Source organism: Hemiscyllium ocellatum, chromosome 26 (genome assembly GCF_020745735.1).
Source record: "Hemiscyllium ocellatum isolate sHemOce1 chromosome 26, sHemOce1.pat.X.cur, whole genome shotgun sequence".
Classification (NCBI taxonomy): Eukaryota; Metazoa; Chordata; class Chondrichthyes; order Orectolobiformes; family Hemiscylliidae; genus Hemiscyllium; species Hemiscyllium ocellatum.
Window position 1 is genome coordinate 13269468 of NC_083426.1, and position 13042 is coordinate 13282509.

General features: G+C 45.2%; 1 protein-coding gene across 1 annotated transcript in view; it reads right to left on the bottom strand.

Annotated features, from left to right (window-relative positions):
- The window catches only part of LOC132828345 (S-adenosylhomocysteine hydrolase-like protein 1), a 90714-nt gene extending 82971 nt beyond the window's left edge, over positions 1-7743 (bottom strand). The window contains exon 1 of the mRNA XM_060845368.1: positions 7380-7743. Coding sequence (XP_060701351.1) covers positions 7380-7619 — 240 coding nt within the window. The 5' untranslated portion in view covers positions 7620-7743. The remainder of the gene's footprint in view (positions 1-7379) is intronic.
- Between the last annotated feature and the right edge of the window lie 5299 nt (positions 7744-13042).

Below are 13042 nucleotides of genomic sequence, written 5' to 3' on the forward strand. Positions count from 1 at the left end.
TAACAGTAATTTAATAAAACCTGCAGGATGCCCCAACAATTTCCCAGCAGTGGTGCTGATTTATAGGCTCCTTAATCAGCCAATGCCACTAGCTGACTATTTCAAAATAGCTACAATGCTGCCATCTACCCAATAATGCGTAAAATTGTCCAGGTACCTCCTATCCATGAATAGCAGATCAAGCTCAATCCAACCAAATACCACTTAATTAGACGACACTGAATCAGCAAAGAAATAGGAGAAAATGCTATCAAATGATACTTACTCAAGAAAACCCGCTTATTCATGTGGAGAGATTTACAAGCCATCATTTCTCCAGATTCCATTACAAAAAGGATAAAGAGCTAAATTTCAGAGGTGAGGTGAGATGACAGTGTCTTCTAACAAGTTCAAGAAGGCATTCAAATGAATGCGACATCAAAAAGTCCTTGTAAAACTTAATTTATGGAAAAATCAATGGAAATCTCTCCACAGATGCAAGGCAGATCAGCTTCAGTTGTTGTTGGAGGCCAACCTACACTGAGGGCTCCTCAGAGAAGTGATTAAGGCTCAATCATCTTTGACTGCTTCGATTACATTCTCTCCATCCTAAGGTAAGAAGTGGTGATGCTCCCTGATGACTATAGTGTTCATAACTCCTCAGACACTACAGCAGTCCATGCCCACAAGCAGCAAGGCAAGGACAATATTCAGGCTTGATTTGAATGTTATGTGGAATGTGCACTCTGCAAAAACCAGGCGCTGACCACTTCCAATAGGAAGAGATTCTGATCATTTCCACCTAGCACTCAACCATCAGCACTGGATTCCCCACCAGTAATGTCCAGTGTGATCACCAAAGAGCTGGGGACCACCATAGCTGGATCAGCTACATACCTATACAGTGGTTACAAAGCAGGTTCGAGACTCAATTTCAGCAGCATGTAATTCGCCTCTTAACTCCTCAAAACCTGATCCACACTTACAACTCAGAAGAGACCTGGAACACTCTCCTACATAGCTGGTGAAGTACAGTTCCAATACTCAAAGCGTATCATCCAAAAGCTAAAAGCCACTTCACTGGCCCACCATTCACCATTTTAAACATTTATGTTCCAGCTGTAAACCAAAGCTGCAGCAGCATATACCATTTACAAGATGCATTGCAACAGCTGATTTGATAGTACATCTAAAACTCATTGACCTCTACCACCTAGAAAGTCATGGACACCAGACATATGGGAATACACTCCACCAAAGTCCCTTCAAATCATGCACTCCCAGACTTGGAAATATGGATGTTGTTTCATTGCCGTTGGATCAAAATCCTTCAACTCCTTACCCAACAACTCCTAGTCAGTACCTTTACCTCGTAGACTACGAATGATTCTACACAAAAGCTCACGATCACCTCCTCAAAGACAATTAGCTTGGGGAATAAATGCTATCCTTGCCAACGAAGCCTATATCCCATTATGGAACAAAACACTAAATTCCAAAAAGGCCAAATGCATACACTTCAGAATTGAACATAAAATTCCATCAAGGACATCAAAACTAACTCAGCTGAAATAGCAAAACAAAAATACAACTCCAAGACTCTGGGGCACAGGTATGTAGCAAATTCAGCTGGCAATAAAAATAAAAAGCAGTCTTTTACAGTGTTTGTCTTGATTACATTCACTGTTTCATGAATAAACCCAAGCAAAAGACCAAAGTACAGGATGTGATACATCAAAAGTTGAAATTAGCAGATCAGATGACAGAATAAATTAAGAACTAGCAATAGGAAGTGGTAACAATGCAAGTAAATAAGTTGAAATCAACAGAATTCTTTCATTTTCTCTGGAAAGGATTAAGACACAGATTTCAAGAAGGTTAGAATATAACAGCAGACATGTACTGCTAAGGCTGCATAAGGCTCTGGCCAGACCACATTTAGAATACCAATTTTGGGTCCCTATCAAGAAAGGATTTGCTGACTTTGGAGGATGGTCCCAAGGATGAATGGCTTGCCATTTGAGGGACGATTAAGGACTCGAAATTGTACTTGTCAGAACTTCGAAGATTGAGGCGGAATCTCAAAAAAACTTACATAACCCCGAGAAACCCAGATAGAGTGGATATAGAGAAGATGTTTCCAGTAGGAGGGGGGACTAGGCCCTGAAGACTTTGCCTCAAAGTGAAGGGACAACCCTTTAGAACGGAGAATAAGGAGGAATTTCTTCAGCCCGAGGGTAGTGAATCTGTGGAACTGTTTGCTGCAGAAGTTTGTTGAGGCCAAGTTATTGAGTGCATCTAAACATAGATAAGTAGGTTCTTGATCTGTAAGGAATCGAATGTTACAGGGAGAAGGCAGGAGAATGGGATTGAGAAGCACATCAGCCATGATTGACGAGCAGAGTCGATGGGCCAATAGCTGTAAATCTGCTCCTACCTCTTATGTTCTTAACATCTCTGCTGGTCACAAAAATAATTTGCAAGAGCATGTCAAATAATATAACAAATGGATTTAATACCCCTGTTCAAAAACAGGCCACTGTCTTTGTTCTAAGATTTTTTTTTCAAGGGCTGCAGGCATAGCTCATGAGGCCAGCATTTGTTCCTAAACTCCAACTGCTTTTGAGAAGGAGGTGCTAGTGAACACTATCTTCTTGAATGGTTATGTATGATATGTACACCCACAGTGCTGTCAGTCAAGTGGTGTTCCACAAGGGTCAATGTTAGGACCACAACTCTTACCTTTACACATTAATAATCTAGATGAAGGAACTGAGTGCACTCTGGCCATGTTTGCAGAGAATACAAAGATAGGTAGAGGGACAGGCAGCATTGAGTAGGCAGGGAGGCTGGAGAAGGATTTAGACAAGTTAGAAGAACGTGCAAGGAAATGGCAGATGGAATACAATGAGCGAAAGTGTGAGGTCATGCACTTTGGTAGGAAGAATAAAGACATGGACTATTTTCTAGATGGGGAGAAAATTCAGAAATCTGAAGTGCAAAGGGACTTGGGAGTTCTAGTCCAGGATTCTTTCAAGATAAACTTGCAGGTTGAATCAATAGTTAGGAAGTCAAATAAAATGAAGGCATTTATTTTAAGACGACTAGAACATAAAAGTAGAAATGTACTTGAGGCTTTATAAAGCTCTGGTCAAACCACATTTAGAGTATTGTGAGCAACTTTGCATCCATATCTCGGGAAGGATGTACTGGCCCCGGAGAGGTTCACAAGAACAATCCCAGGAATGAAAGGCATAAAATATGAGGAATGTTTGAGGACACTGGGTCTATTCTCGATGGAGTTTACAAGGATGAGGGGGGATCTAATTGAAACGTACAGAATACTGAACAGCCTATACAGAGTGGACATTGGGAAGATGTTTCCTTTGGTAGGAGAGACTAGGATCTGAGATCACTGCCTTAGAGTAAAGGAAAGACTTGTTAGAACAGAGATAAGGAGAAACTTCTTCAGCCAGAGAGTGGTGAATCTATGAAACCCATTGTCACAGAAGGCTGGAGGCCAGATCATTGAGTATATTCAAGACGGATAAATAGGTGTTTGATTGTCACGGGGTTTAAGACTTACAGGGAGAAACCAGGAGAATGGTTTTGAGAAACCAATCAGCCATGAATGAATGGTGGAGCAGACCCAATGTGACGAATGGCCTAATTTCTGACTCTATAACTCATGGTCTAGTCAGGTTGTTCCAGGCTTCCGGCACCATGGCACAAAGGAACAATAATATAGTTCTAAGTCAAGATGGCATGTGGCTTAGAAGGGAACTTGAAAGTTGCACGCAAACTGCAGCAGACACACAACATGGCAACAGACCATTCAGTCCAACTATTCCATGCCAACCATGTTCCCAATCTAAACTAGCCCTATTTGCTTCCATTTAGCCCATACCTTTCCAAACCTTTCCTATTCACATAGTTATCCAAACGTCTTTAAAAATAACAACTGTACCTGCAACTACACTTCCTCTGAAGGTTCAATCTCCACATGAATCAAAATGTAAGAAAAAAGTGACCCCTCACACCATCTTTAAAAAAAAATTTCTTCTCACCTTAAAAATACGCCTCTAGTTTTGAACTCTCCTATCCGAGAGAAAAAGCCCTTCCTTTCCACGTTATCTATGCCCCTCATGATTTTATAAACCTCTATAAAAGGTCACTCCTCATCCACTTAAACTCCAGCGAAAAACCCCAGCCTATTTTTTAATCATGCAAACCTTTCATTCTCAGAAATATCCTAGTAAGTCTTTTCTGAACCCTCTCTAGTTTAACAACATTCCTACAACAGGGCAACCAGAACTGCACACAGTACTCCAGAAAGGGCCTCACCAACACCCTGTGCAACCTCAACACGACATCCCAACTCTTATATTCAAAGGACTGAAAATGAAGGCAAGCATGTTAAACACCATAACCACCTTGCCTGGGATACAAATTTCAAAGAGTTTCGTACCCTCATGCCTCAGTCTGTGTTCTACAACACCATCCAGGGCCCTACCATTAATCTTGCCATTGTTTGTTCCATCAAAATGCATTACCTCACATTTATCCAAATTAAACTCCATCTGCCACTACTCAGCCCATTAACACAATTGATCAAGATCTTTTTGTAATCTTAGATAACCTTCTTCACTGTCCACTACACCATCAAGTTTGGAGATGACACCCAAAGTTAAGATGAGCAAGGCGGCTTTTGTATGGAGCCGTAGAAAATGGGGGAAGATACTAAATGAGTATTTTGCATCAGTATTTACTGTGGAAAAGGATATGGAAGATGTAGACTGTAGGGAAACAGATGGTAACATTTTGCAAAATGTCCAGATTACAGAGGAGGAAATGCTGGATGTCTTGAAATGGTTCAAAGGTGGATAAATCCCCAGGACCTGATCAGGTGTACCCGAGAACTCTGTGGGAAGCTAGAGAAGCGATTGCTGGGTCTCTTGCTGAGCTATTTGTATCATCGATAGTCACAGGTGAGATGCCAGAAGACTGGAAGTTGGCAAACGTGGTGCCACTGTTTAAGAAGGGCGGTAAAGACAAACCAGGGAACTATAGGCCGGTGAGCCTGACCTCTGTGGTGGGCAAGTCGTTGGAGGGAATCTTGAGGGACACGATGTACATGTATTTGGAAAGGCAAGTACTGATTGGATTTGTGCGTGGGAAATAATGTCTCACAAACTTGATTGAGTTTTTTGAGGAAGTAACAAGTAGGATTGATGACAGCAGAGCAGTAGATGTGATCTATATGGACTTCAGCAAGGCGTTCGACAAGGTTCCCCATGGGAGACTGATCAGCAAGGTTAGATCTCACAGAATACAGGGAGAACTAGCCATTTGGATACAAAACTGGCTCAAAGGTAGAAGACACAGGGTGATGATGGTGGAGAGTTGTTTTTCAGACTGGAGGCCTGTGACCAGTGGAACGCCACCAGGATCGGCACTGGGTCTTCTACTTTGTCATTTACATAAATGATTTGGATGCGAGCATAAGAGGGACAGTTAGTAAGTTTGCAGGTGACACCAAAACTGGAGGTGTAGTGGATAGTAGAAGAGGGTTACCTCAGATTACAACAGGATCTGGACCAGCTGGGCCAATGAGCTGAGAAGTGGCAGATGGAGTTTAATTGAGGTAAATGCGAGGTGTTACATTTTGGGAAAGCAAATCTTAGCAGGACTTATACACTTAATGGTAAGGTCCTCAGGAATGTTGCTGAACAAACAGACCTTGGAGTGCAGGCTCATAGCTCCTTGAAAGTGGAGTTGCAGGTAGATAGGATAGTTTGGTATGCTTTCCTTTATTGGTCAGGTACTGAGTACAGGAGATCATGCTGCGGCTGTACAGGACATTGGTTAGGTCACTGTTGGAATATTGTGTGCAATTCTGGTCTCCTTCCTTTCGGAAAGATGTTGTGAAACTTGAAAGGGTTCAGAAAAGATTTATAAAGATGTTGCCAGGGTTGAAGGATTTGAGCTCCTGGAGCTGTTTTTCCTGGAGCGTCGGAGGCTGAGGGGTGACCTTATAGAGGTTTACAAAATTATGAGGGCAAGGATAGGATAAATAAACAAAGTCTTTTCCCTGGGGTTGGGGAGTCCAGAACTAGAGGGCATAGGTTTAGGATGAGAGGGGAAAGATGTAAAAGAGACCTATGGGGCAACTTTTATGCGCAGAGGATGGTACGTGTATGGATTGAGCTGCCAGAGGAAGCGGTGGAGGCTGGTACAATTGCAACATTTAAGAAGCATTTGGATGGGTATATGAATGGGAAGGGTTTGGAGGGATATGGGCTAGGTCCTGGCAGGTAGGAATAGATTGGGTTGGATATCTGGTTGGCATGGACGGGTTGGACCAAAGGGTGTGTTTCCATGCTGTACATCTCTATGACTCTATGCCTCCTATATTCTCATTCACATCGTTCACATAAATGACAAACAAAAGTGGACTGAATACTGATCCCTGTGGTACACTGCTGGTCACTAATCCAAAAGTCCCTCCACCACCAGCATCAGATGTTCAAGCCACTTTTTGCATCTGATTGACAAGCTCACCCTGAATCCTGTGTGATTTAACTTTAGGTCGGTCGCTCAGTGGTTAGCACTGCTGCCTTGCAGCACCAGTGACTCAGGTTCAATTCCAGCCTCGGGTGACCGTCTGTGTGGGTTTCCTCCCACACTCCAAAGATGTGCCGGTCAGGTGAATTGGCTATGCTAAATTGCCCATAGAGATAGGTGCATGAGTAGGGGAATGGTTATGGGTGGGTTAGTCTTTGGAGAGTCTGTGTGGATTTGTTGGGCCAAAGTGTTTCCGCACTGTAGGAAATCTAATCTAACCTAAACTTTACTGATTAGTCTACAACGCAGAACCTTGTCTTTCCTAAAGTCAAGCTCGAGGTACTGAAAAGGTCAGTCATTCACAATACGTTACATAGTAGACAATCAGTCGCTCACACAGGCAGGAGAAGGAAACAGGGGATCAATATTACAATTACATGTCATACCCTGGAATGTAGAACTTTCAAAACTCCAAACTAGGACGGGGGAGGGGACTCCCCCGCTGTCAGCTCACTCACCAATTGGATCCCAACAATATTATTTGGAGTTGGGGGCAGGGGGGGTGGGAGTAGAGACTAAAACCGCCCACCTTGAGGGGGAACAGAAAGAGTGAGGGACGCAGGGAGATACACTGCACTTGCGCGGCCTCGCAGGGCGCGCTGGGAGTTGTAGTTCCCGCTTCGCGCCTCTTACGGCGAAAGCGCTCCGTGGAAACTACACTCTCCATAACGCATGCGCAACTAGCTTCCCGGTCCGCTGGAGGAACCGATGATTTTAATTCTGCCCGTGACCGACCGACCGCCCCCCACCCGCCGATAAAAACCACACCGTCTCACCTTCTTCACGGGTTTGTGCGACGCGACAGCACCGCCGTCGTTGTTGAAGACGACCAGAGAAGGTTCCTTCGGCGCTGCCGCCTTGTTGAGAGGGTACCTCTCGGTGTCAGCCTTGGTTTTCTCGCCGCTCTGCGCTCGCTCGGCGTTGGCGTTCTCCTTCACCTCCTTGGCCTTCAGAGCCTCCCGCACGTCCTTGGTCTCCACCGGCTCGGGGGCTCCCTTCTTCAGCAGCTCGGCCATGGTCGTCTCTCCCGGCTCCCCAGTACGAGCAGCACAACTCAGCCCGCCGACTTTCCAGCTCCGTTTGACTCGAGTGCGGGGGCTGGCGCAGCGATGAAGGGGGACAGCCTGGAGTGTTGACGTTAAAGGACGGCCCGCCCCCACTTTCCTGTACGCCTGCCCCGCCCCCTTCTCGTGCCTGCACCGCCCCGCCCCCTCTGCTTGCGCACCTTCCCTGCAGCGCAACCCTCGCCCCGTCCCATACTTGGCCCCGCCCCCTCATTCACCGCCCCTTCTCGTGCCTGCCCCGCCCACTTCAGTGCATGCCCCGCCCCCATCTGCTTGCGCACCGTTCCAGCAGCCTCGCCGTCACTTACCTGCCCCGCCCCTTCATTCACCCCGCCCCTTCCATACTTGCCCCGCCCCATTCCGCGCAATCCCCGCCCCCTTCAGGTATTTCCCACGCCCCTCAGGAAATGGCCATTCAGCCCTTCTCTTCAAGCATGCTCCAGCATTCAACATGATTCTGGCTGCTCATCAGAGTCTGGTAGCCTGTTCTCACTTTTGAATTGGAGGTGCCGGTGTTGGACTCGGGTGGACAAAGTTAAAAATCACAACACCAGTTTATAGTCCAACAGGATTAACTGGAAGCACTAGCTTTCATAGCGCTGCTCCTTCACAACCACCTGATGAAGGAGCATCGCTCCGAAAGCTCGTGTGCTTCCAATTAAACCTGTTGGACTATAACCTGGTGTTGTGATTTTTAACTCCCTTTCAAAGTAACTCCACAGAGGCCGGTATCCCATCACCAAGTCAGCCTTTATTGGCACATGACGACTCTCTTGAGACTGACCCAGCTTCCACAGAGCCAGCTCTGACTGAACAAAACCTCTGACACAAAAACAGAAGTCGCTGTAAAAGTTCAGGAAGTCTGGCATCATCTGCAAAGAGAAATCCGAGTTAACATTTCAGGTCTGGTGACCCTTCTGAGAGCGGTTCTCCAGACCCAAAATGTGAACTCTGATTCCTTTTCACAGCTGCCAGACCTTCTGTTTTCCAGCAACTTCTGTTTTTGTTTCCAATTTACAGCATCCATCTTTTGGTTTTCAAAATCATAGAATCTCTACAGTGTGGAAACAGGTCATTTGGCCCAATATCTACCCAGACTCATTCCCCTACTATCCCTACATTTCCCCTGATTAATACATCTAACCTACACATCCCTGAACAGATTAGATTCCCTTCAGTGTGGAAACAGGGCCTTTGGCCCAACAGGTTCACACCGACTCTCCAAAGAGCAACCCACCCAGCCCCATTCCCCTACATTTACCCCTGACTAATGCACCGAACACTATGGGCAATTTAGCATTGCCAATTCACCTCACCTGCACATCTTTGGACTGTGGGAGAAAACCGGAGCACCCAGAGGAAACCCTCGCAGACACAGGGAGAACATGCAAACTCCACACAGACAGTTGTCCGAGGTGGGAATTGAACCTAGGTCTCTGGTGCTGTGCTAACCACTGAACCACCATGCTGCCCTGCACTATGGGCAATTTAGCATAGCCAATTCACCTAACCTGCACATTTTTGGACTGTAGAAGGAAATTTAAGAAGATTAAAACAAAAACAAACCTCATGCCCTGAAGAAAACCATCACTCTCACTTAGCAAAGTCTTGTGTCTGCCATTGTCATCCTGATGCCATTTCACCACACACACACACACACTCCTCCTCCCCCACCGCTGCCATCCCAAGATGTGGGAAGATTAGATTTAGCCTATTGCAGAATCTTCTCCCTATTAGCAACTCTGCTGAGCCTATCCCTATAGTAGCATGAGGGGTGGTCCTATAATCAAATAGGAGTCGGGATAGTTTGGTATCTAGTGACTGTTGTAGACTATTTCTTTAAACCTGCCCTCAAAGTTTGAACTGCTCTTTCTGCCACACCATTGGATGATGGATTGTAAGGAGCTAAACTCACATGACGAATATAATTTGACTTCAGGAAATTTCCTACTGGTAAACGATGGCCTGTTGTCTGTGACCAATACTTCCAAGAGTCCGTGTTTTGCAAAAGATGCTCGCAACTTTTCTATCATTGTCCCCATGTTTGATGAATGAAGTCTATGCATATCCAACCACGAAGTGTGCATCCAAAATGACTGAGAACATAGAGCCCATCAAAGGATCTGCATAGTCGACATGTATCTTGGTTCAGGGTTTATCTGGCCATTCCCATGAATGTGGGGGAGCTGCTGGCAGTAATACAACACAGAACAATACAGCGCAGAATAGGCCCTTCAGCCCTCGATGTTGTGCCGACATATTTGTCCTTGTTCGCACTCCAGGCACTGCCCACCAATGTGGCTCAATCTGTATCCAATCCCAGCCACCAGACAAACATCTCACCAACATTTCCATTTTGGAAACCTCTGGATGACCCTGGTGGAGATCAGCAGTATCTGGCAGTGACCTTAGCTCAAGATAATCACTTTGCTCCCCATACTAATAAGCCATCCACTACTTTGCAACAGTCCCTCCTGGCCCTTTGGTTTCCCCCATCACCATCAGCTGTTTCAGATATGCCAGGGCCAGATCTTGCTGCATTCAAAATATGATATTGTCAGCTGTGACAGGAAGAGTGTCAGAAGATTTAAAATTATTATGGCCTGTTTCAGTGGCAGTACCACCAGGTGGTGTATCTGTCAGCGGTAGGCGGCTCATTATATATCCACATTTGCTACTTGTTCCCAGTATTGCAGACCCTGGCCCACGTAGGTCACTTGGATTGCCTGGAACATACATGTTTTTCCTTTCTAGTGTCAGGTCAATTAGTCAGAGGGAAATGGATCTGAGTGGGTCACTTTTCAGAGGGTCGGTATGGACTGGTTGGGCCGAAGGGCCTGTTTCCACACTGTAGGGAATCTAATCTAATCTAATCTAAAGCGTACATCCACCTGGGAGAAACATCTAAGGTCTATGTCCCAGTTCTTGAATTGCTCATTACTGGTCTTCCCAGTTATTAGTGCATCATTTAGATAAATGGCAAACTGGGGTAGACCTTATAAAATGTAGTCTATCATCCGCTGAAAAAAATTGTGCAGACTGACGATACTCTTTTCAGGTAAGAATAAATTATGTTTTACTCAATGTCGAGTAGTTTGATGCATCAAATTGCATCTGGAACACTGCACCTCACATTTACCTTTAAAATAAGAAACATTTAGGGTCTAGACTACCTTCTCAATATTTTTTTGAGGGGGTTGTGGTTCAGTCCACAACAAACCTTTCTGAGGCTATGACTCATATCATTGTTGTATAAATTCTGTGGTGAATTGAGAGATGTTTGGAGTACTCACTTAAGTGTGCATATATTCAATTTCTGTACTGTTGCTTAACTGCAGTTGTGTCCCCTTAAACATAATATTACTTATAGAGTCCCCAGTGCTGTGATGAACTTTTATGATTTGTTTCTTCACAGTATACAACAATGAAAACTCTTGTTCCTGTTCATTGACCCCTTTTGTGCTTCCAACATTTTAATAAAGTTAGGCTGATGATTCACACACATTGAGTACGGAGAAAGTCATAGAAGCAATTGTATATTCTGCTCTATAAATAGTATTTCAGTCTTGTATGTTCAAGATGGCGGTGCCAGCCCAGTAGGTAGTATTCCAGCTGAGCCTGTCCACTGCAGGCCAGCCACATTGTTTTTCTCTCGCTCTCTTCTTTTCGTCTTTTTTTCTTTTTCTTTCCTTCATCTTCCTGATGGCATGGGTAGGCCAGGGCAGTGTTGGCGGAGTTTACTGGCTTCATAGGCCTGATGTGAGGACTTCTGGAATGGGGTCACCTGCAGCGATTTGGAGCCGCCGGTGTTGGACTTGTGTGTACAAAGTTAAAAATCACACAACACCAGGTTATAGTCCAACAGGTTTATTTAGAAGCACTAGCTTTCGGAGCGCTGCTCCTTCATCGGGTGATTGTGGAGAATAAGATTGTAAGCCATCAAACTGACCATGGACTACTCTCTACTATCTGTCTCATTCTTGGACACATGCATCTCCATCAAGGATGGTCACCTCAGCACCTCACTCTACTGTAAACCCACAGATAACCTCATGATCTACAGTTCTCCAGCTTCCACCCGAAATGTATTAAAACAGCCATCCCCTACGGACAGGGTCTGTTCAGATGAGGAGGAACGTGATGGGCACTTGGAAGTACTCAGGGATGCCCTCATAAGAACCAGGGTACGATGCTCAACTCATTGACCGCCAGTTCTGACGTGCCGCACTGAGGAACCGTAATGACCTCCTCAGGAGACAGACACGAGCTGCACCCGATAGGGTACTCTTTGTTGTTCTTGCAGCCTGCAACACATTATTCATGCGGATGAGCACCTCGTCAAGACCTTCCGCACACCTCCACTTCTCACCTTTAAACAGCCACCAAACCTCAAACAGATCACTGTTCGTAGCAAACTACCTGGCTTTCAGGACAATACCATGCAACCTTGTCATGGTAGATGCTGCAAGATGTGTCAGAGTGTTGACATGGATACCACCATTATACACCGTGGGGACACCTCCCACCATGTATGTGGCAGGTACTCATGTGACGGAGCCAACATTGTCTATCTCATATGCTTCAGGCAAGGATGCCCTGAGGCATGGAACATTGGCAAGACCAAACAGAGGCTATGGCAACGGATGAATGGACACCGCACAACAATCAATATACAGGAGTGTTCCCTCCCATCGGAGAACACTTCAGAGGTCCGGGACATTTGACCTCGGACCTTCGGGTGACAATCCTCGATGGTGGACTTTGGGACAGGCAGCAGAGGCTGATAGCTAAGTTCAGTACCCATGGGGATGGCTTCAACCAGGACCTTGGGTTCATGTCACAGTACAGGTCACCCCACTGCACTACACACACACACACACCTTCTCTCATATGCTCACATACTTTCCCACACAAACCCTCTCATAGACACTCATAATCCCCCCCGAGCACAAACTCATATGCACATACACATAAGTTTGTGGGGTGAATTTGTACTTGCAGAATTACATTTTACTTTGTTCAAAAACTGCACAAAATCCATGAAAGATTCTGTAAATCCATTTTTTAGATTAGAATCAGTCTGACCATTGTGGCACAGACAGCCTCACACAGGGAGCTAACACCTTCAAGATCCTACCTTGGCCGAAATGATACCAATTGTTGCAGTTCACTTGAGAATGTAACTTCTAAAAAACGTTTGGCAATTTACATATGAAAGAACTGAAACCAACATGGTCATTCTAAAAGATGAGATTTAACAAACAATCTGGGTCTTTTTCAATGTATAATTTCAGTTACATCTCACTGTAAATGTTTGCCGAGCTGGGAGTTTTTGTTGCAAACGTTTCGTCCCCTTTCTAGGTGACGTCTTCAGT